This window comes from Microcaecilia unicolor, chromosome 9, assembly GCF_901765095.1.
Source record: "Microcaecilia unicolor chromosome 9, aMicUni1.1, whole genome shotgun sequence".
Lineage (NCBI taxonomy): Eukaryota > Metazoa > Chordata > Amphibia > Gymnophiona > Siphonopidae > Microcaecilia > Microcaecilia unicolor.
The window spans coordinates 212153317-212177912 of record NC_044039.1 but is presented as its reverse complement, the minus strand read 5'-3'; the positions used below and the strand labels follow the sequence as shown (position 1 = coordinate 212177912).

At 44.7% G+C, this 24596-nt stretch overlaps 1 protein-coding gene across 2 annotated transcripts in view; it reads right to left on the bottom strand.

Annotated features, from left to right (window-relative positions):
* Window positions 1–24596, bottom strand: part of KCNK10 (potassium two pore domain channel subfamily K member 10) — a 76752-nt gene that overhangs the window by 5222 nt on the left and 46934 nt on the right. For both annotated transcript variants that reach the window (XM_030214566.1, XM_030214567.1), the window contains one exon: window positions 5038–5180. In XM_030214566.1, coding sequence (XP_030070426.1) covers window positions 5038–5180 — 143 coding nt within the window. The remainder of the gene's footprint in view (window positions 1–5037; window positions 5181–24596) is intronic.

Below are 24596 nucleotides of genomic sequence, written 5' to 3'. Positions count from 1 at the left end.
CACCTTTCTTTAAATTAGTCACCTTATTTTCTAACTCCTCTTACTCTCTTACCTATCTATATGTTCCATCTTTGCTTAAACCGTACAATGTCTATTAAAATGTTCTATTACGTATTGTGTTGACATTGTAAGTAGTAACTATGCCATATCTTGGATTGTTATTTGAATATTTTTACTGCTGTAATTGTCAATTGCTTATCTTTGATTTATTCGTACTGTACACCGCCGTGAGTGAATTCTTTCAAAAAGGCAGTAAATAAATCCTAATAAATAAATAAATAGTTCTTACACAATTCAAATATGTCAGTATACAAGTTACAACAAGTTTTGATTATAAACAAAGTATTTCTGAAATAAGCACACTTTTAAATATTCGCAAAAACGTAACTACATATATTGACGTTTGACAGAAAAAGGAAGATTGTTCCAAATTAAAACAGCTTGATAAGCAAAGGAGCCATCAAATACCTCCTTGAAACATATGGCTTTACAAGAAGAAAAATTTTAATTAAAAATGATCTGTCATCCGAAAAGCTTAATTAAATGTACAGGTACCGGACCGTAAATTATTTAATATACAAAACAAGCTGGCTTAAATATTATTCTAGCTTCAAAGTGGTGCCAATGTAGTTTCGTCAGCCATGGAGTAGCCTTTTCAAATGTCCTAGATCCATAAATCATTTGCAGTAGTATCATGTATCCACTGAATTTTTTCTCATTAATTCGGAGGAAATTCCAGAGCAGAAAGAATTGCAATAATCCAACTGTACCGGTATCAAATATTGTAACAATCGATGAATACTCTTTCAAAATCAAGCTTGCTGTACTTTCAAAATGTGTCAAACAGTGGCATCGCGAGGGCAGCTGACACCCGGGGCGGGTCGCCACTGCGCACCCCCCCCCCCCGGGTGCAGCGCGACGCACCCTCCCCCCTCCATAGCGCAACCCCACCCCGCGAGAACATACCTGGAAGGCGGTGAGGGGCGGGCGGGAGAGCCAATCCGCCGAGTGCACGCCGCTGGGGGGTGTCGGCGCCTCGCTGGCTCCTTGCTCTCTCTGCCCCGGAACAGGAAGTAACCTGTTCCGGGGCAGAGAGAGCAAGGAACCAGCGAGGCGCCAACACCCCCCAGCGGCGTGCACCCGGGGCGGACCGCCCCCCCGCCCCCCCCCCCTTCCTACGCCACTGGTGTCAAAACAAAGAACTGCAGTAGAATTTTAAACTCAAGGGGGAAAAGCCTCAGAACCCCACCTCCACTTCTGTTCATAAGATTGAATAGATTTACTAGTGTTTCAACTCATCTAAACAAAGCGCACTGGCTTCCCATAGCAGAAAAGCTCAGTTTCAAAGCTGCTTGTTTAGTTTTTCAAATCTTACAGGGCTTCACCTCTGAACTGCTGACTAAGACCACTTCCCTACGTTTGGTCCAGTCTAACAGACTGAAAAAAACAACTGATGCTAGCGTCACCGTTCCAAAAGACAATTCGAAATCAGAAGCTTTTCATCTCTCTGTTCCCTGTACTTGGAGTTACAATATGGAACTCTCTACAGAAAACAGTTACCTTAGCTTCAGGAAGAGGCTAAAAACCTTTCTCTTCCCAAAGACTACTTCATAACGATCAATTGACTTCTACCTCCTAGTATCATCCAATATCCTTTCCTATAATGTTTTTGGTCTCATGCATTATACCAATGGTCTCTAATTGTCCTCATACCTCACACTAACATTATCGGCTTTTGTCTCACCTAGAATGTAAACCGCACTGAACCCTGGAAAGAGGATATTAGCAGTATACAAGAATTGATTTGATAACATTTTTCAGTGGTAGGACTTGCAAGGGTCATTTCACTTCATCGGCATTAAAAAATCCCTCAAGAAATAATTGTTAAAACTCCACTAGTGTTCAAACTTTCATGGATCTCCAAAAAACTCAAACGTGACCAAATACAAGAAAGAAAAGCAAAAACTTAACTTTCAGGCATATGTGCAACTCCACTTTCAGGGGTCCTTTCACTAAGCTGCAGGAAAAAGGGCCCTGCGGAAGCGGCAGGGGCAGTTTTTCCCGTGTGCCAGGGCCCTTTTTACTGCAGCCGGTAAAATGTCTCCCCAAAAAATAGCCACACGGTAAGATAACTCTTACTGCGTTGCCAGGTGGCGGGGAGTACTTACCACCATCCATTGAGGTAGCAGTAAGGGCTCCTGCAGTATCCTGGAGGTAACCCAGAAGCACACAGCGATACCCGATTACCAGGACCGCCAGGGGGGAGACGGAGGAGGGGCAAAATTCCCCTATAACACGGTCCCGGCACACAGGAGCAGGAAAGAGACAGACCCCAGCGCTGGGCTCCCCTTGGAGGCCAGGAAGGAACAGACGCACTGATGCAGGAAGCTAGGGGGTGGGGATGGCATGAGTGTGCGAGCAAGGGAGGGGTGGCAACAGCAGCTGCGTGTGTCCTAAGTGGGTGGACGGCAGCCCTGCCCCAGGCCCAGCTCTGTTTCTCGGTGGCTGCACTAAAAAAATTTTTTTTTAATTTCTAGAGCATTAGAAATGGGGTGCGTTCGATCTGAAACAACCGCCGATGGCTACGTTGGGCCGGCAGTAGCTCTGATTTAGCTTGCGATAAGCCCGTGTTGGGCTCACCCGCTGCTTTGTAAAAGGCCCCCCTCAGTCCTTAATCACACTGACTGTCGCCAGAGTTTTGTCAATATAGCTGTGTCAAGGCGTAACCAACGTTTCAGCGTTATTTACTATTCTTTTTCCACTGTGTCACCCACTGAAAAATCTTATGAACAGAAGTGGAGGTAGGGTTCTGAGGCTTTCTCCCCTCGAGTTTAAAATTGTACTCCAGTCCTCTTCGATACATTTTGAAAGCACAGCCAAGTTTGATTTTCAAAGAGCGTTCATTGATTGTCATCCACAGTCTCTTTCATCTTCTATATTAGATGATACGTGAAGTATCAAACATTGTACCAAGAGATCAAAGTGATGAGTAGAAAAATCCAATCGAAATAGCAAAAGATGTTGAGTCCGGAATTACTCCAAACACTTGCCTCAAATGCTCTAGATAGAAATCGAGTCATATATTTGATTGTTTATTACTGTAAAATGTATACATGATTGGAAATTGCTTGCTATTGTGAATAATTCATAGATGTAAATTGTAGAATGCTGCGGACGCAATAAATTCCACTCTTTATCGGATAACTGGTCAAGTGTGAATATATACTGTGTATGGTCTGGACTGAAAGGAGAATGCCGAAGTGCCACCTGCCCGATTTGAGCTAAATCATCGCAGCAGTAGCTCCTGGACTAAGCACGACTCAGTGTAGGTGGCTACAGGTTTTTGGGTACTGTAGCTCTTACTGGTGGAATTTATGCCCCTAGAGCCGTGGGAGGAATGGAAAATTGTGAGGTTCTGCAAAAGACTGAAACCTTGGCTTTATGGTCTGACTTTTGGAGGATGTGGAGATGGGAGTGGAAGGAGATGGGAATGGTGTGGGATTTTAAGTTTTCTTACATTTTTACAGGTTTGTGGATTTTCATGCTGGTTTACATAGGGGCACGTGTTTATATTTATGTTCCTGCAACTCACTTTGACTAAACGGTGAGGCATTTCTTCAGATATAATAAAGAAAGAAAGAATAATATTTTATCTGAGGAACCTAGAGATGATCCTGGACTGAAGAAAGGTTTGTTGCCTTTTTGTATAATGTAAATTGCTGTTTAATTTACATCTTTATTTCTAAAATGATAAGTACATATATAAGTACATAAGTATTGCCATACTGGGAAATACCAAAGGTCCATCGAGCCCAGCATCCTGTTTCCAACAGTGGCCAATCCAGGTCACAGATACCCGGCAAGATCACAAAAATGTACAAAACATTTTATACTGCTTATCCCAGAAACAGTGGATTTTCCCCAAGTTCATTTAATAATGGTCTATGGACTTTTCCTTTAGGAAGCCGTCCAAACCTTTTTTAAACCCCGCTAAGCTAACCGCCTTTACCACATTCTCTGGCAACAAATTCCAGAGTTTAATTACACGTTAAGTGAAGAAACATTTTCTCCGATTCGTTTTAAATTTACTACATTGTAGCTTCATCGCATGCCCCGTAGTCCTAGTATTTTTGGAAAGTGTGAACAGACGCTTCACATCTACCCGTTCCACTCCACTCATTATTTTATAGACCTCTGTCATATCTCCCCTCAGCCGCCTTTTCTCCAAGCTGAAGAGCCCTAGCTCAGTATATGTTTGTTTGTTTTTAAGATGATGAATTTTAAAAAGTGTAGGGTAGAACTGTGACTTTCCTCTCTTGGCACGTAGACCTGTGCAAGAAGCACATGTGAAGGCGACGGAGTTGGTAAATAAACACTCAACTTGTGCTGAAAATATGAACTTCACAGAATCTGATTCAGTCAGTCCCAGGAAGGAAGGAATCAACTGCAAAACCAACTGAATCGTTCAGCACAATACAAAACAAGAGGCATCACAAATAGGATCCCGTAAGAGGGTCAAAGACATCTAGCCAGAGCTGTACAATCTCAAGGAATTATGGATTTTGATGCCCCAATTTTTCCTTTTTGGGTAGCCAGCTTTGGAACGCTCTACCAAGATCCATCCGAACAATCAACGGCCTTTTGCCCTTCAGAAAAGCATTGAAGACCCATCTCTTCAAGAAAGCCTATCCTAACAATTCAACTGAACTAAAGCCTGCCCAAATGATTCTTATTGACGATTGTTATACATTGACCATGTTTCCTATTATCCTTATTGCTATCCCATATCTATTCCTCTCCATCTCCCTACGCTTATCTCCTAACGTTCATTTCCTTCTGCACCCAATTCCTCCTATGTTCAATGTATTTGTCCGTTAACCCCATTAATATTGCGTTTACTAGAAATTGTATATTCTTTTTACGACTTTGTAATTCTTCATATTGTTACTATGTAAGCCGCATTGAGCCTGCCATGTGTGGGAAAGCGCAGGGTACAAATGTAATAAATAAATAAATAAATAATCAGGCATTGGATACCTCTTCTTTTGTTTTCTTGGATATAACTCGAAGCCAATCTCCAATCATACTGAGCACAGCAGCAAAATAGGCAAGGCCAACTAGAATCCAGAACCACACTAGAGGCTTGTACCATGTCCGATAATTAATTTCGATGTTTCCACCTGAAAGAGTAACACATTTTATATTTCAACTGTTTTTATTGATGATTCAACATTATAAACATTTTAACATTGCCAGTACATCTATCATTAGGCATTATAAGTAATACAGCATATTAACTTGTATACATCAATAAATTCCATCATCAATAGTTTAATGCATCTTCCCCTGGTCCCTTTACCTACCCTCCCAAACATGCTCATTAACAGCCAAACGTACATTTAAGGGGGGGTGTTTTATTAAATATACATCACAGTCATCTTTTATATTCCCCCCTCCTTTCTCCCCTTCCTTCTTCCCCCCCACCCTCTCCCCCCTAATAGTCAGTAAACATTGTGTTTATGAGTTCAGGTATGTGTACCATTATTCTACAATATTATCAAAGCTTATTGAGTACAAGACTCCGGCCTCTCTGTGTTAAGGAATCCAACATAGGCCCCCAAACTTTAAGGAAGCATTTTTTCCCCCGACATGAGCCTTTTGCATTTCTTGCTTCCCATGTCATTAAAAGATGCACCTGATTTCGCCATTGCCAGTAATCTGGGGGTTTATAGAGTAACACATTTTGTTAGCAGTACAGAGTTCAGGTAATATGTCTATTGTCCATGCTTTCATGTGTTCTCTGTATCATTCCTTATCCACCTTCAGCGCTTCGCTGACCCTATAGAGCTCATGTGGATTTTTCCTAGATCTTCCTTCCGTCCAGTAGCCACTTCTACATAAAGGGCCAGATTCTGTATATGGCGCCTGAAAATTCCACATGGAAAAAATTTACACCGAAGTGTATTCTCTAAGGTACACCTAAATTGTATAGAATAGACTTAATTTCTGCGCGGTATACAGAATAAGCTGAGCGGCTTGCCATTTAGGCCATGTTTTACTTGGTGAAAATCCTGACGCCTAAATTAGACGCAGTTCGGGTGTATTCTATAGCAATGCGCATAGATTTTAAAAATGCCTACGCCCTGCACATGGTCACACCCCCTTTTCAACTATGCGAATTAGAATTTAGGCGCACCACGTTATAGAATGCACTTGGGGCCCTGTTTACTAAGCCGCATCAGAGGCATGTTAACATTTTTAATGCACGTTAACCATGTACACGTGTTAACTGTGTACATGCCTACAATATATCTATAGGTGCCTTCATGGTTAGGAAGCGCGCTAATTGTAGGCACGTTAAAAACGCTAATGCGCCTTAGGAAACAGGGCCCTTAGTGAGTTATGCGCATAAATCTCAATGCCAATTAATGCTGATAATTAACATCCAATTAACAGTGCTAATTAGCTAGTTAACCAATTAAGTTATGCACATTGCTATAGAATATGCTTTGGTTTCTGCGCGGATTTTCAGGCACCATATATAGAATCCGGGGGGGAAAGGGGGGAAATCTATAAATGGCATGCAAAATTTGGCCCTGGAAAAAAATCAGCACCAAGTGGGATTCTATAAAGGGTACATGTCCCTTTATCGAATCACACTTAGCACCAATTCCTGTGCCTAACTTTGGGTGCCAGACTTACGCCTGCTGCTTAAGTTAGGCACACTGAGGCAGTATTCTGTAACAATGCATGTGACATTTTGGAATGCCCCTGACAAGCCCATGGCCATGCCCCCTTTTGAATTACATGCCATTAGAGGGACTCTTTTACTATAGGGTTACCATATTTTGTCCCTCAATAAGGAGGACACATGCCCTGCCCACTTCACACCCCACCCGCCCCTTTTCACGCCCTCCCTACGCCCCCTTTCACGACCTCCCTACGCCCCCTGTCACATTTTCCCCTCCCCCTGTAACACACCCCGTCACTCCCCCTCCCCCCTCCCCTTACCTTACTACTGCCCTGGTGGTCTAGTGACCTCTTCGGGGCAGGAAAGAGCCCCCTCTTTCCTGCCCGGAGCGCTGCCCTGCATGCATCCTTCCATCCTGTTGTTGATCTCGGCGCTGATTCAAAATGGCCGCCGAGAGTTGACGTCTCGCGAGGTCACTTCAACTCTCGGCGGCCATTTTGAATCGGTGCCGAGATCAGCAAAAGGAAGGATGCATACAGGGCAGCGCTCCGAGCAGGAAAGATGGGGGCTCTTTCCTGCCTTGAAGGCGGAAGAGGTCTCTAGACCACCAGGGCAGTAGTAAGTAAGGGGAGGGGAGGCTAGCAATCTGCCCGTTTGTCCAGATTTCTGGACAAACGGGCAGGCTGGCAAAACCTGCCCGGTTGCCCGGACTTGTCTTCAAAAAGAGGACGTCCGGGTAAATCCGGACATATGGTAACCCTATTTTACTAAGATGCGCAGGCACCTATGCACATATTAGAACTTACGCCCAGCTACTGCATGCCCCGGGTGGTAATTCTAATATTTGACGTGCGTCGAAAACATGCGGCAGAAAATAATTTCTATTTTCTACCGCGTGGTGCTAACCGGGCAGTAATCGGCATTGTACGCACGCTGACAATTACCGCCCGGTTAACACATGAGACTTTGCTGCTAAGTCAATGGGTGGCGATAAGGTCTCCGGCCCAAAATGGCCGCGCACTGATTTTTATTTTGCCGCACGTCCATTTTCGGCAAAACAAAAAAGGCCTTTTTTGCAGGCACGCTGAAAAGTGGACCTACATGCGTCCAATACACGCGCCTACACCAACGCAAGCCATTTTTTCAGCGTGCCTTAGTAAAAGGGCCCCAGAGTTGTGTCATGTCTTATAAAATAATGCACAGCCAGATGTGCGTGGAAAATGTAGCCAGTGCCAATTAACCTCATTAATTGGTTTTTAGCACCCAGTTGGTAACATGATTTGGTTCATTAGACAATTAATTTGTGCACACATCTCAGGAGCACTCCCAAATATTGTTCTGCAAATCTAGGCACCATATATAGAGTCCGACGACTAACGTAAAACAGGAGGAGCCACACATGATTACAAAACAAAAACAGATTATTAATGTCAGACTAAGAACTGGTCATGTTTGAAGGGATAGGTGGAGGAGTAGCCTAGTGGTTAGTGCAGTGGACTTTGATCCTAGGGAACTGAGTTCAATTCCCACTGCAGCTCCTTGTGACTCTGGGCAAGTCACTTAACCCTCCATTGCCCCTGGTACAAAATAAGTACCTGAATATATGTAAACCACTTTGGATGTAGTTGCAAAAAACCTCAGAAAGGCAGTATATCAAGTCCCAGTTCCCTTTCCCTATTTGAGATTCTACATGAAACGTTGCTATTCCACTAGCAACATTCCATGTAGAAGCCTGCCCTTGCAGATCAGCAACGTGGCTGCGCAGGCTTCTGTTTCTGAGTCTGATGTACGTGCAGCACGTCAGAAACAGAAGCCTGCGCAGCCGCATTGCTGATCTGCAAGGGCAGGCTTCTACATGGAATGTTGCTAGTGGAGGAGTAGCCTAGTGGTTAGTGCAGTGGACTTTGATCCTGAGGAACTGAGTTCAAGTCCCACTGCAGCTCCTTGTGACTGTGGGCAAGTCACTTAACCCTCCATTGCCCCTGGTACAAAATAAGTACCTGAATATATGTAAACCGCTTTGAATTTAGTTGCAAAAAACCTCAGAAAGGCAGTATATCAAGTCCCATTCCTTCATTTACACATGTAAATGTCATGCATGTGTTAACCCCCAGAGCAGGAACTCAGTAGCAACCTCCTTTGACATCAATGAGAAGGACATTGGTGTACTATTTACATGTGTTATTTATAAGTTTACATTGGAAGCGTTTCCACACACTGCATACTAACAACCTTCTACACTCAATTTGCAGCCATTTAAAAGGTCACTTTCACAACTTAATCCAAAGAGTTTTATTTATTTAAGGTTCAAGGTTGTCTTGATTTGATTAATCGCTTAGGGCAATGCCATCAAAGCGATTTACATAGTAAACATTCCTAACATATAATACAAATATCTAAATAGATTATAATTTAAGTAAAAAAAGAACAAAAAAACAAGTGTACAGTAAAAGTAACAATAGGTACAGTAAAACAAGCTGGCTAATTAGCAAACCCGCTGCATCTCATAAGATCCTACGGTTAAAGCAGCCCAGCAGAGCAAGCAAAAAATTTAGCTATCAAAAGCCGACTGAAACAGATGCGTTTTTAGTAAGACTTTGAGGGCTCCTTTTACTAAGCCGTGGTGAAAAGTGGCCTGCAGCCGTGTAGGCGCATGTTTTGAGCATGCGCCGGGCCAGTTTTTACCGTGTCTGCAAAAAGGGCTTTTTTTTCCAATGGGATGGGTAAAGGGCATGCGGTAAACCGGAAACCAGCATGCATCTAAAACCGGCCTGAGCCCTTAATGCCACCCACTGATCTAGCGGTAAGGGCTCATGCCCTACACGCATGGTGACCGGTCGGCACGCGCCAACTGCTGATTCGCATGGGAGGAAATAAATAAATCATCCAGGCGTTATGGGCGCACGCCAAATATGAAATTACCCACCAAGGGGCGCAGTAGCCTGGCGGTAGTCTCATGTAGAGCCTAATGCGCTTTTGTAAAAGTTTCCCTACTACTACTATAAATCATTTCTATAGCACTACCAGTTGTACGCAGCACTTTACCTAAATGTAGTTATCTAGTTGTATACTAGACCCTCTCTGGTCCAAACTTACAGCTTGTAGTTTTAAACAGCAAATTCACAGTTAACTTCTACCATAAATTCACATTTCACTTTCCCAAGTACATTTTCTAGGCAGGCAATAACATTTCCATTATTTTATTTATTTATTATTTGTATCCCACATTTTCCCACCTATTTGCAGGCTCAATGTGGCTTACATAGTACCGGAGAGGCGTTCGCCGACTCCGGTATGAACAAAAACAAAGTGATGTTGTGGTAAGATAAGATTCATGTGGCACAGCCACATTAGGGAATCGTACAGCGGAAGAGTTGTGTTATGTCCATTGTGTGCTTTGGTTTTGTTGAGTTGCAGACTTCAAGCATTTAAGTTGGATCGGTAGGGTATGCCTTTTTAAACAGGTTAGTTTTTAGTGATTTCCGGAAGTTTAGGTGGTCATATGTTGTTTTCAAGGCTTTTGATAATGCGTTCCACAATTGTGTGCTTATGTAGGAAAAACTGGATGCGTAAGTTGATTTGTATTTAAGTCCTTTGCAGCTTGGATAGTGCAGATATGATCGTGTTGATTCGGATGTGTTTCTGGTTGGTAGGTCCAGGGCTTTTTTTGAGGGGGTACTTGGGGGTACTGAGTACCGGCACCTTTTCCACTGTCTGCTAAAATTGACCCATGGCCCCCAAGTGTTAATGATAGAGCTCAGGCTCTACACACCAATTCTGTCCTGTAATAGATTCTGTGACTGGTTGCAGGGGGCCTGGTTATTATGGGGTAGGTCCCTCAGTGATCATCCCACTCCTGAAGGATGTCCTAGCATTTGAGTACCGGCACCTTTTTTGCATGAAAACACATACTTGGTAGGTCTATGCATATTCATCCCCTTAAGTCTATACTATTCTTCCCATTAGGTCAGAGGTTCTCAGCCCAGTCCTTGTGTCACAGCCAATCAGGTCTTCAAGATATCCAGAATGAATATGTATGAGATAAATTTGAATATGCTGTCTGCATTATATGCAAATTATCTCATTAACGTCTAAGGTCTTACATTCCTGGATTGCTTATAAATTTCCTTTTAGTGTTCTGACCATAAAATCATTGATGCAGTGCTCTTGCTGGTGTTGGGGAGACAGGCCAGATGCTTAAAACAAGAATCAGCTGATACAGGCACACATTAAACACCACAAAGCTAACCAGGGGGGCACTTCTGTGGGAAAGCACTTTGCAAGAGCAGAGCACTACATCAATGACTTTATGGTCAGAATACTAAAAGGACATTTTAAAACAATGCAGAAATGTAAGACCTTTGAAGTTAAAATGATGAAATATTTTGACACCAACCACACAGGACTTAACAAAGATCTGGGTTTTCTATCACATTATAAACCATAACATTATACTGCTTTGTTTCCCTCTGATCACCCATTTATCTCTCTCTGGTTCTTACCCCCTACCCTACTACTACTACTACTTAACATTTCTAGAGCGCTACTAGGGTTACGCAGCGCTGTACAAATTAATAACTAAGGACAGTCCCTGCTCAGAAGAGCTTACAATCTAAAGGACGAAATGTCAAGTTGGGTAGTCTAGATTTCCTGAGTAGAGGTGTTGTGATTAGGTGCCGAAAGCAACATTGAAGAGGTGGGCTTTGAGCAATGATTTGAAGATGGGTAGGGAGGGGGCCTGGCGTATGGGCTCAGGGAGTTTGTTCCAAGCATGGGGTGAGGCGAGGCAGAAAGGGCGGAGCCTAGAGTTGGCGGTGGTGGAGAAGGGCACTGAAAGGAGGGATTTGTCTTGAAAGCGGAGATTACGGGTAGGGACGTAAGGGGTGATGAGGGTAGAGAGGTAAGGAGGGGCTGCAGATCGAGTGCATTTGTAGGTTAGTAGGAGAAGCTTGAACTGTATGCGGTATCTGATCGAAAGCCAGTGAAGTGACTTGAGAAGAGGGGTGGTATGAGTATATCGGTCAAGGCAGAAGATAAGACGTGCGGCAGAGTTCTGGATGGACTGAAGGGGGGATAGGTGGCTAAGTGGGAGGCCGGTGAGGAGTAGGTTGCAGTAGTCAAGGAGAGAGGTAATGAGAGAGTGAATGAGAATTCGGGTGGTGTGCTCAGAGAGGAAGGGGCGAATTTTGCTAATGTTGTAGAGGAAGAAGCGACAGGTCTTGGCTATCTGTTGGATATGCACAGAGAAGGAGAGGGAGGAGTCGAAGATGACACCGAGGTTGTGGGTAGATGAGACGGGGATGATGAGGGTGTTATCAACTGAGAAACACCCTACCCTACCCTCCCTTTACCTTTCCCTGTGAAACTGTCATTGAAATGTTTTCATATTTCACTTATATATTCTGATATTTGTCATCTTTTGCTCATTTCTGACCCTGAGTAGGTTAATCAAAAATGCATGTTAGGTTTTTGTTTTGTTTTGTTAGGGGTTTTTTTTCCTGTTCATTACAATTTCCACAGCAAAGTGGCTTACCAAAGACTTTACATATAGAATACGCACATATAAATAAATATATTTTTAAAAAACATATATCTATCTATATCTATATACATCTAGCTATAGAAAGATATATAATAAAACTATGCAGGAGGAGGAGTGGCCTAGTGATTAGAGCATCAGCCTTGCAATCCAGAGGCAGCAGGTTCAAATCCCACTGCTGCTCCTTGTGATCTTGGGCAAGTCACTTAACCCTCCATTGCCTCAGGTACAAACCAAGATTGTGAGTCCTCCCTGGACAGAGAAATATCCAGTGTACCTGAATGTAACTCACCTTGAGCTACTACTGAAAAAGGTGTGAGCAAAATCTAAATAAATACATATATGGAATGTTGCTACTATTGAAGATTCTACATGGAATGTTGCTACTATTGAGATTCTATATGGAATGTTGATATTATCTGAGATTCTACATGGAATGTTGCTAGTGGAGGAGTGGCCTAGTGGTTAGAGCACTGGTCTTGCAATCCAGAGGTGGCCAGTTCAAATCCTACTACTGCTCCTTGTGATCTTGGCCAAGTCACTTAACCCTCCATTCCCTCAGGTACAAACTTAGATAGTGAGCCCTCCTGGGACAGAGAAATATCCAGAGTACCTGAATGTAACTCACCTTGAGCTACTACTGAAAAAGGTATAAGCAAAATCTAAATAAATAACAATAAAATAATACAATGACAAAAAAAGGTTAAAATTTAGAACTAGACCAGTTTCAGTGTATTGTTCTCTCTACACTAGATTACTGCAATGTGATTTTTATGAGTCTTCTGCAAAAACGATTATGTAGACTGCAAGCAGTCCAGAATGCTGCAGCGAAATTCATCCTGGGTGGTAGGAGGTCTGAACACGTGACACCATACTTGATCCTACAAGCCAGAACTGAATTTAAAATTTTACTTTTTGTTTTTAAAATTTTGTTTGGTCCTGGCTGCTTTCAAGACTTTGTAATGCTCTATACTCCTTCAAGATGGCTTCGTTCAGTAAATGTAATTACGCTGGTGAAATGGACTAATATCCGCTGTAGGTTATGGTTGATAAAGGAGTGGAACTATGGAATCTCCTTCCAACTACTATTAGGAATATTATATGCAATTCCACCGTTAACTTGAAAACCTGGCTTTTTAGGAAATATCTGACTGCAAATGTTTGATTCTGTTATATTTGCTCTCAGGTTTTATATTGTATGTTATTTTCAGGCCTTTTACAAAGCCGCGGTAGAGCTTCCGTGGCAAATCGGCCCTACCGCCGGGAAACTGCAAGAACCCGCTGATAGTGCAAGTGTGTGTCGCGTGCCATTTCCGGAGCTCAAAAAATAATTTCATTTTTTTTAGCACTGGGTTGGCATAGGAGCCCTTACCGCTACCTAAATAGGAGGTGGTAAGGGATCCCCTAGGAAATGCCTGCGGGGCAAATGCTTAACTTACTGCATGTTAGATTATAAACTATAAACACATCAAGAGGGGATCTTCCTTAGTATGAACCATTCATATCTAGAAAATTGGGAAAATCTATTTATGGAAGTATATAGATGTCAAGTTGAAACAATCTTAGCTTAAACTGTGCTAGTGTTGAAAGAGGAAAAGGCCTCGAGAAGCCCCCAGCTCAATTTTGGCTTCGGGGGCTGGACTGCTTCATCATTGGCCAAAAACCTCAAGCTTGATAGCTTTATATATTTTTGATTTGTATGTATCAAGTATTCACCACAGCGGAGACAGTAACTGAGACCACAGACCCTGAGGCAGGTGATCGAAACGCTGGCCATCGTTGGTCGTGGTCAGAACCGATGGTGACAGAAAGACCTATGGCTCACGAAGAGAACGAGCAACAATACAAGCTAAGTCTATTCATAAGATTCACTAAGATTGATTGCTTGATACATACAAAGAAAAAATATATAAAGCTATCAAGCTTGAGGGTTTTGGCCAATGAGGAGGCAGTCCAGCCCCGAAGCCAAAATTGAGCTGGGGGCTTCTCGAGGCCTTTTCCTCTTTCAACACTAGCACAGTTTAAGCTAGGATTGTTTCAACTTGACACCTATATACTTTCATAAATAGATTTTCCCAATTTTCTAGATATTAACTTAGTGTATGGACATTTCTGTTTTTTAAAAAAAATCCTTTTACCCGCAGTGGTAAAAGGGGACATTGGGGTGCAGCAAACCTGCACGCCAAGACCACCTCAGGGGTCCTTTATCACAAGTTGGTAAAATAACCCCTTTATGTTTTAGGGGCCCTTTTATTAAACCATGTGTCTACGCGCACCCAATGCGCGCCAAAATGGAGTTACTGCCTGGTTACCGCGTGGTTCTTGCGGTAATTTCATTTTTGGCATGCATCCAATGCGCGTGGCTGAAAAATAATTTTTATTTTCGGACACGCGTATGGGACGCGTGCCAAGCGGCATTTGATGCGTATGGGTCATTACCGCTCTGTTATTGCGTGAGACTTTACCGCTAGCTCAATGGCTGGCAGTAAGGTCGCAGACCCAAAATGGACGTGCAGCAATTTTGATTTTGCCGCACTTCCATTTTCGGCAAAAATGTAAAAAGGGCCTTTTTATACAGGCGCACTGAAAAATGGATCGGCGCGCACCCAAAACCCACGCCTACACGACCACAAGCCATTTTTCTGCGCACCTTAGTAAAAGGACCCCTTATTTTGTAATCTGCTCTGAACTGAAGGGCTGAGCCAAATATGAATGTGTTGAATTAAATGTATTAATTTAAACTTCTCCCTGCATAGCTCTGAGCCATGATATTAATTCTAATTATAAGAACATAAGAACCTAAGTGTTGCCATACTGGGACAGACTGAAGGTCCATCAAGCCCAGCATCCTGTTTCCAACAGTAACCAATCTAGGTTACAACTACCTGGCAAGATCCCAAAACAGCACAATACATTTTATGCTGCTTATCCTAGAAATACTTTGTCATACATACAGCCAAATGACAACATATGAGACATCCCCAAGATTCAATTTGTATAGTACTGGGTGACACTCACTTTTCTACTTTATATTTTTGTATATACTTCCTGAGTTCTGAGAACACAATAAGTAGAACGCCTAATTTTTTGACAGTATCCTAGAAATAAGCAGTGGATTTTCCCCAAGTCCATCTTAATATCAGAGGCATAGCCAGACTTCGATTTGGGAAAGGGCATGAGCCCAAAGTGGGGAAGGGGCAAATTTTGCCCCGCCTCCCTGTCACTCTCGACACCCCGCTGTAACCCCACATACCTGGGCTGGTGAGGATCCCCAAGCCCCACCAGCAGAAGCCCTCCCGTGGCAACATCCACCGCCACGTCGCTTACCCTGACTGCTCGTCCTGGCTCAAATACTAAGGGGCAGGGGGGCAGGGTAGGCAGCGCGGCATACAGGAGGTTATTCTACTTGAACCCCTGGTCAGTAATATGCCTAGCCCACACAAAGATCTCTAGCATCACTCTAAACCTGCAAACATATCCCGTGACACTGTAATTCCCTAGTCCAGACTGTCTGTCTGCTTCTTTAAAAAAAAAACACACATTCCACTGCATCTAACAGAGAGCACTAAACATCAGAATAATTATAGTAAAGAGAGGAAAAGACTTCAACAGAAAGTCACTGTTCTACAAAAACATGACTTTTATAACATCAGTGGTCTAAATAAACCTCCTTAAGTATGTGGGCTAATTCTTCAGAATATACATAAAGAAACAGTAGTATAAAGCTGCTCAAATTAGAACTACCACCGGGCCACCGCGTGCCCCCGGCGGTAATTCTAATTTCTACGCGCGTCCAATACGAGCAGCCAAAAATATTTTTTATGTTCTCCCATGTGGCGCTAACCGGGTGGTAATTGGCAGTGTACATGCGCTGACGATTACCGCCCGGTTAACGGGTGGACCCTTACCGCTAAGTCAATGGGTGGCGGTAAGGTCTCAGGCCCAAAATGGACGCACCGCTAATTTCTATTTTGCCACACGTCCATTTTTGGCAAAAAAAAAAGGCCTTTTTTGCAGGTGCACTGAAAAATGCACCTGAACGCATCCAATACATGTGACTACGCCAGCACGGACCATTTTTCAGCGCACCTTAGTAAAAGGACCCCATACTGCCTTTGCAAAATCTGGCATTTACAGGCAATTACAAGCAGCGGCGTACCAGGGGCGGGGCGGTGGGGGTGGTCCGCCCCGGGTGTACGCCGCTGGAGGGGCAGAGGGAGCAGGGAGCCAGCGGAGCCGAGAGCCGCGCCGCTGCTCCCAGCAACTAAGAATGCACCCGGGGGGGGGGGGGGGGGTTGATGCACCGGGGGTGGTGTCATTGCGCTGGGGGGGGGGGGGTGTCGTGCTGCACCCGGGGGAGGGGGGGTGTGCATCGGCGATCCGCACCGGGTGGCAGCCGACCTAGGATCGTCACTGGTTACAAGTGTAACATTTGCCACTTCCACATGCCGCTCCCTTAGTGAAGCTGCTATTTTTGGTGCGTGTTTTTTGCAGGCTGGCTGCTCCCGCTCAATGTGGTCGCAAATACATGTGTATTCTTGTACATCCTTCTAAGTATTTTACAAAAGACTACAGGGCCCTTTTTACTAAAGAGTTGGCGCACGGCAACAGGCTTGCCGTGTACGAATCCGGAACAACCGCAGGAGCCCAGTGGCAGTCCCTACCCCCAGCCTGCGCCATTACCGGTACTACAAAAATATTTTCTATTTTTGTAGCGCCGGTGCTTACCCAGCGGAAGTCGACCAGCGCATAATGCTGCCCGGTTACTGCCAGATTACAGCGGTAGCCCTTACCAGCACCTCAATGTAAGTGCTCCCACCCGAAATGGCCACGAGGCAAGTGGTTCACTTACAGCTCGAGGCATAAAACAGTAGAGGAACAAAAAGGAAAACCTCTCGCAGATGGTGTCCAAAACTTCTTTATTACAATAAACTTCAAAAATGATAGAGGAGACCCGACACTACTCGTGTTTCGGCCCTACTGGCCTCCATCAGGGGTACAGAAAATTTTTCTAGAACCCTGATGCAGGCCAGTAGGGCCCGAAACACGAGTCGTGTCGGGTCTCCTCTATCATTTTTGAAGTTTATTGTAATAAAGAAGTTTTGGACACCATCTGCGAGAGGCTTTTTTTTTTTGTTGTTCCTCTACTGTTTTATACCTGGTGTATTCCATCCGTGGAGGTTTCTTCCTTCTGTTTGTCACTCACTTACCGCACGGCGTTTCATTTTGAGAAAAAAAAAGACAGCCTTTAGCCCGCTGCAGTAAAAGGGGGCCTCAGCGTGCGTCAAAAACCACGTGCTGATGCTGGCGCAGGCCCCCTTTTCCTGCAGCTTAGTAAAAGGACCCCTCTATGTTCAGAAAACTTCTTACAAAATATCCAGGAAACTGAATGTCCTGACTTGGACGTCTTTTTTTCTGGCCTATACAATTCTCCCCTACATTCTATATATGGCACCCAAAATTACATGCACAAATTCGGACGCACACCCAATTTGTATGCGCAATTCAACTGAGTAACGGGTTGATAACTAGCACTAATTTGTGGCTAACAAACAATTATTGTAGTAAATTTTGCAGAAGATACCAAGATTTGTAACAGAGTGGACGCCCTGGAGGGAGTGCAAAACACGAAAAAGGATCTGAAGGGTCTCGTTTATGGGAGTTTTAAAATACTGTTTTGTCTTTTGTTTATTTACTTATAGTCCACTTTTATCCAAGGTGGGTAACAAACCAAAGTATATAATCTGAAACGGTAGCATAGCCATGGGGGGCCTTGGGGGCCTGGGCCCCCAATTAGTGTTGGGGGCCCCCCAAGGTTTGCTGGTTTGGCTGGAGGGGGTCTCCAAGCCCCGTCAGCAGAAGCTTTCCTGCGACAATATTTGCCGCTGTGCTGCCTGCCCTGCTTTCCACCTCCCCCGTGTGTGTGCTCGTTTTTAGTGAAATTGAGCATGCACGAGCTTCGGGCATGCTCAGTTTCACTAAAAAGGAGCATGCGCACCAGGGCGGGAAAACAGGGCGGGCAGCGTGGCTGTGAATATCACTGCAGGAAAGCTTCTGTTGGCGACAGTGGCGTAGCCACAGGTGGGCCTGCGTGAGCCAGGGCCCACCCACTTTGGACTCAGGCCCACCCAAAATTGTTACACTCTTGCTGTGGCTGGTGGAGATCCCCAAACCTTGCCGGCTGAAGATTTTCTGTCCTTGGGCAGCCAGCGCTCTTCCAAATGTCAGCCAGCAGCACTTGCCTTGAGCTGAGACCTGGCCCTCCTGCACATGCTCAGTTTTCGCTCATGCAAAAGCACTGAACATGCATGGCCTCCCGGCAACAGCATCAATTTGAGGCAAGTGCTGCCGGCTGTCATTTGGATGAGTGCTGTCTGCTCGAGGAGGAAGAGGAAATCTTCAGCTGGCAGGGTTTGGGGATCCCCGCCAGCTCCAGTATTTAATATTTGGGGTTTGTGGGCAGGGTGGGTGGAGAGAGGAAGAAACTGGGGGGGGGGGGGGGGGGGGGGGGGGCGGGGGAGGGTGAATTCCATGCCTATCCACCTTGGGCTCAGGCCCACCCAAAATTAGCCATCTGGCTACGCCCCTGGTTGGCGGGGCTTGGAGACCCCCCACCAGCACAGGTATGTGGGGTTACGGCGGGAGCTGAGAGTGGTGGGGGTCTCCAAGCCCCGCCAACCAGGGGCGTAGCCAGATGGCTAATTTTGGGTGGGCCTGAGTCCAAGGTGGATGGGCATGGAATTCACCCTCCCCCCCAGCCCCCCTCCGGTTTCTTCCTCTCTCCACCCTCCCTGCCCACAAACCCACACACACACACTTTGGGCTCATCCCCATCCCAAACTGAGGTCTGGCTACACCTCTGACCTGAAATACAGACTACAAACCCACGAAAACACAATTAAAAAACCTAGTACAACACAGAAAAGAGAAGTCCAGATTTTATAAACCGGGGAGTCAATGTGTTTGTTTCCCTGGCGGTTCTATTTATGTTTATTGAGTGTATTGATGGTGTTTTATGTGATCTTATTATGTTTGTTTTATTGTACTCCACCCAGATTTTTGGATGGGCAGATTATAAATTTTTTAAGAAATAAACAAAGCCTTCCTAAGGGTTGATCGTGATCTGACTAGCAGTGAGATATGAGGCAAACACACACTGCGGTAAGATAAACTGATTTGCTCCTCCATTTAAAAAATGTTTTCATGTAATAGCTTGAGGCCAGTGAGAACACGATGTTAATATTGCAGAAAACTATTCCAGGGATGTTTTATAGCATATTATGATTTATGAATACATCCAGAGAATATTCGCCTTTACTTGTTTTTATCCATTGGAAAGTATTCATCCTGTGTCAGATTCATAATAATAGATTTTCCCCTTCAATGCTTTTAATGACCTGTATTTCTTTTGGTTCTCTGAACTGGAACTCTGAAAACTTGTTTATCTCGACAAAGCTACAGAATACTGTAAAAATAGAAATTTACCTCCCAATATTCAAAGCAAATTATGTGTATGTAAGCGTAATTTGGTTACATGTAGATTTTCAACATTTTATGGATGGTATCGAGCTGTATAAATCGCTATGCAGAGGGATATTATCCATATCATTCTGAGCAGAGGTAGGGGTGGGGTGAAGGCAGCCCTAAAAATTATGGGGTCGATACTGAGTGGGACTTAACTGTGTAGAAGCAGTGGAGATAAGGTAGAGGTCTATAAAATAATGAGTGGAGTGGAAAGGCTAGACGTGAAGCTTCTGTTTACTCTTTCCAAAAATACTAGGACTAGGGGGCATACAATGAAGCTACAAGGTAGTAAATTTAAAATGAATCAGAGAAAATTTTTCTTCACTCAACATATAATTAAACTCTGGAATTTGCTGCCAGAGAATGTGGTAAAGGCGGTTAGCTTGGCGGGGTTTAAAAAAAGTTTGGACAGCTTCCTAAAGGAAAAGTCCATAGACCATTATTAAATTGGACTTGGGGAAAATCCACTATTTCTGGGATAAGCAGCATAAAATGTTTTGTACTTTTTGGGGATCTTGCCAGGTATTTGTGACCTGGATTGGCCACTGTTGGAAACAGGATGCTGGGCTTGATATGGACCTTTGGTCAACACTTATGTACTTATAAGTCCAGCTCACTGAGTCATACCAGGATTTTCAGCAGCATTTAACCAGATAATGCTGCTGAAAATCTGGTCAGATCACCTTGGTACTGTCCAGGCAGTTCTGCGTAAGAGGGCGAGCGCTGCTGCTTCTTTTTCCTATACTGAAGCAGTGGCGCTCGCCCTCTTACGCTACCATAGTACTAAGCGTGAACTAGCAAACTTTTTCTCCAGTTTGCTTGCCCAATTTCATTCTCATTTCCGCACCACCAGACTCCTGAGGCAGGCATCTTGTATGCCGAAACCCTGTGCCATGTCGAGTCTTGATATTTGTGTTTATGGAATAAATTTCACTTGTGGAACCAGTGGTTTGTCCAGCCCTCCCTCATTTCCCACTTCTCGATTTGTTGTTGGATTTTCCGTGGGACTTTTTGTTTTCAGTTACCGCTTAAGATTCACTTTTACCTGTTCTGCACCACTCAGGGTTTTGTAGACCTCAAATTATATCTACCCTTCAGCTGTCTCTTTCCAAGCTGAAGCAGGGGCGTAGCCAGACTTCAGCGGGAAGGGGGTCCAGAGCCCGCGGTGAGGGGGCACATTTTAGCCCCCCCCCGCGGCGCCGACCCCCCACCACCAACAACTTTGACCCCCCCCTGCCATTGCCGACCCCCCCGCCACCAACTTTGACTCCCCCCCCAGCCATTGCCGAACCCCCCGCCACCAACTTTGACCCCCCCCCCTCCCGCCGACGACCCTCTCCTGCAGGACGTCAGACTAGAACAAAGCCTTGTGCGGGATTGGGAAGAAGAGGACCCCGGCTCGGCTGGCGGGGGTTGGGGTCCCCCGCCAGCAGAGGTAGGCGACGGCGGGTTTGGTGACAGCGGGAGGGAGGGGTCGAGAGGGTCGTCAGCAGGGGGTCCAGGGGCAAATCTACGAGGGCCCAGGCCCCCATGGTCCCATACTGGCTACGCCACCGAGCTGAAGACCCCTAACCTCTTTAGCCTTTCCTTATATGGGAGGAGTTCCATCCCCTTTATCATTTCAGTCGCTCTTCTTTGAACCTTTTCTAATTCCATTATATCTTTTTTGAGATATGGCGACAAGAACTGAACGCAATATTCAAGGTAGCAGGTGTAAATCTCAATGGCAGTCTCTCGGGACATAGATGTTCATTCCCCTTCTGAAACGGGAAGACATGTTTACTTTATAGTCCCAACCAAACCACACCCACCACACACCTCCTTGCCAGATGCACATTTTTGAGTTTTATACATGTATATCCCAGATTTTTTAAATCAGGTTTTGGCTTTGGGTGAAACATTTTTTGTTCTTTTTCCCTGTAAATGTGTTATACAGCATCAAGGGAAGAAATTTATTTTCTTTCAGTCCTTCTCATCTGGAAAGATATTTGTTAGATCATGGTTAAGGGAGTAATTAGGATCAAGAGTTTAGTAAATTACTGTAGCTCTAATTATTGAAAGTTCGTTATCTTTCTAATTTTCTTTTTTAAAAATATTTTTCTTATTTTCATATCTTCCCTCTCTCTCCGAGATGTGGCCTTGAGGCTTAATATTGGTATGTGATTTGTACTAATTTTTATTTCTGATTGAGAAGATATTGGTTTATTTAGCCTTTCTATTTTGCATTTTTTATGTAAATAATTTGTAAATGCTTAAATTACAAAAAAAAAAAAAAGAAAGAAAACCAGAGGAAGAATTTCAGATGGGCAGAGGGGATGAGCCAATAAACAGCTTCCAAAGTTAAGCACCGGGATGATACTAACTAGTATTCTCTAAACCGCGCCCTGAACAGAATATTACCTTAACACGCGTTTTCTCCGGGATTCTATATATGGCGCCTTAATTTCTGCATGGAAATCAAAGTGTATTCTATAACAACATGCGTAACTTAATTGGTTAACTAGCTAATCAGTACTGTTAATTGGATGTTAACTAGCAGTTAGTACATAAGTACATAAGTAATGCCATACTGGGAAAAGACCAAGGGTCCATCGAGCCCAGCATCCTGTCCACGACAGCGGCCAATCCAGGCCAAGGGCACCTGGCGAGCTTCCCAAACGTACAAACATTCTATACAATCAAGCCATTGTGACATCACTAATGAGGTTGGCTCTTATTGGTGGAATGAGCCACTATGACATCACAATAGGTTAAATCACTGCTCTATGTAATAAAAGTGAGCCAAGTAGAGGACATAAGTACATAAGTAATGCCACACTGGGAAAAGACCAAGGGTCCATCGAGCCCAGCATCCTGTCCACGACAGCGGCCAATCCAGGCCAAGGGCACCTGGCAAGCTTCCCAAACGTACAAACATTCTATACAATCAAGCCATTGTGACATCACTAATGAGGTTGGCTCTTATTGGTGGAATGAGCCACTATGACATCACAATAGGTTAAATCAACGGGGTGGGGCATGGGTGTTTCTAAATCTATGTATGTTGTTATGGATTTCACCCACTCTACGCTGCGTGTGCCTTGTAGCGCTATAGAAATGATAAATAGTAGTAGTAGTAATTTAGGCGTCGGGATTTTACGCCAAGTAAAACAAGGCATAAATGGTCGCAACTAACTTTGGTTGTGTGGAAAAGTGAACATAAGAAAAGCCATACTAGGTCAGACCAATGGTCCACCTAGCCCAGTATCCTGTTTCCAACAGTGGCCAATCCAAGTAACAAGTACCTGGCAGAAACCCAAATAGTGGCAACATTCCATGCTACCAATCCCAGGGCAAGAAGTTGCTTCCCCAGGTCTATTTCAATAGCAGACTATGGACTTTTCCTCCAGGAACGTGTCCACACCTTTTATAAACCCCGATATACTAACCACTGTTACCACATCCTCCAGCAACGAGTTCCAGAGCTTAACAATGCTTACCACTGAGCAGTGCCGTAGTGAGGGCAGCTGACACCCAGGGCGGATCGCCGCTGCGCACCCCCCCCCCCCCCCCCACGGGTGCAGCACAGTGCACCCTCCCCCCTCTGGAGCGCACCCTCCCCCCTCCGGGGCGCACCCCCCCCCCCCCCCGAGAGCGTACTTACATGGGAAAGCGGCAAGGGACGGGCGGGAGGGCTGAACCGCCCCGAGTGCATGTCGCTGGGAGCTGCGTCGGCTCCGCTGGTTCCCTGCTCTCTCCGCCCCGGAACAGGAGGTAACCTATTCCAGGGCAGAGGGAGCAGGTAACCAGCGAAGCCAACACTCTCCAGCGGCGTGCACCCGGGGCAAACCGCCCCCCCCCCCCCCTTCCTACACCACTGCCACTGAGTACCTCATTCCAGCCTTGTTTTCCAAGTCCTATCCTAATGGACGATGATCCCTGGGTTTGCAGAAACTAAAATCCAGAACTGGACTTGAATCACACCAGGACAGGAGTGAAGTTGGGCTACTAAAGAAGGCGATGCTGTGAAGTCTGCAATTGTAGTTACAAATTCCTAGAGAAACCTAAGGACTCTCCACTAACCAGGCACCAGGACCACCTCCCAAGCCAACGCTTGGCGTATTCCATATACCGCGCAGAAATTTAAGCCTTTTCTATAACATATAGCCATACTTTATAGAATACGCCTAGGCATATTTATTTTCCACACAGAATTTTCAGGTGCCATATATAAAATCAAGCCCTTCATGCCTAACTATGGACATGAACATTTATGGCTGCCAAAGACTGGTATAAAAGCGGCACCCAGATGATTGCAGTTAGGTGCACAAATACAGGTATTCTGTAACATCACACATAATTTCAGGGAATGCCCTCCCATAGCCACTCCCCCTTTGGAGCTCCGCACTATGAAATTGAGGCGCATATGTTATAGAATAGGGCAAAGGGCCGATCCATGTGTAACTCCTAATTACTGCCAATTAAGTGCTTGTTACTGCCAATAATTGATTGCATCTAATTGACTAAGGTGCGCTGAGAAATGGCCTGCGGTAGTGTAGACGCGTGCTTTGGGCATGCGCAGAATCATTTTTCAGCGCACCTGCAAAAAAAATGCCTTTTTAAAATTTTTGACGAAAATGGACGTGCGGCAAGGTAAAATTATGTATAATCATACCTGATAATTTTCTTTCCATTAATCATAGCTGATCAATCCATAGACTGGTGGGTTGTGTCCATCTACCAGCAGGTGGAGATAGAGAGCAAACTTTTGCCTCCCTATATGTGGTCATGTGCTGCCGGAAACTCCTCAGTATGTCGATATCAAAGCTCCATCCGCAGGACTCAGCACTTAGAGAATTACAC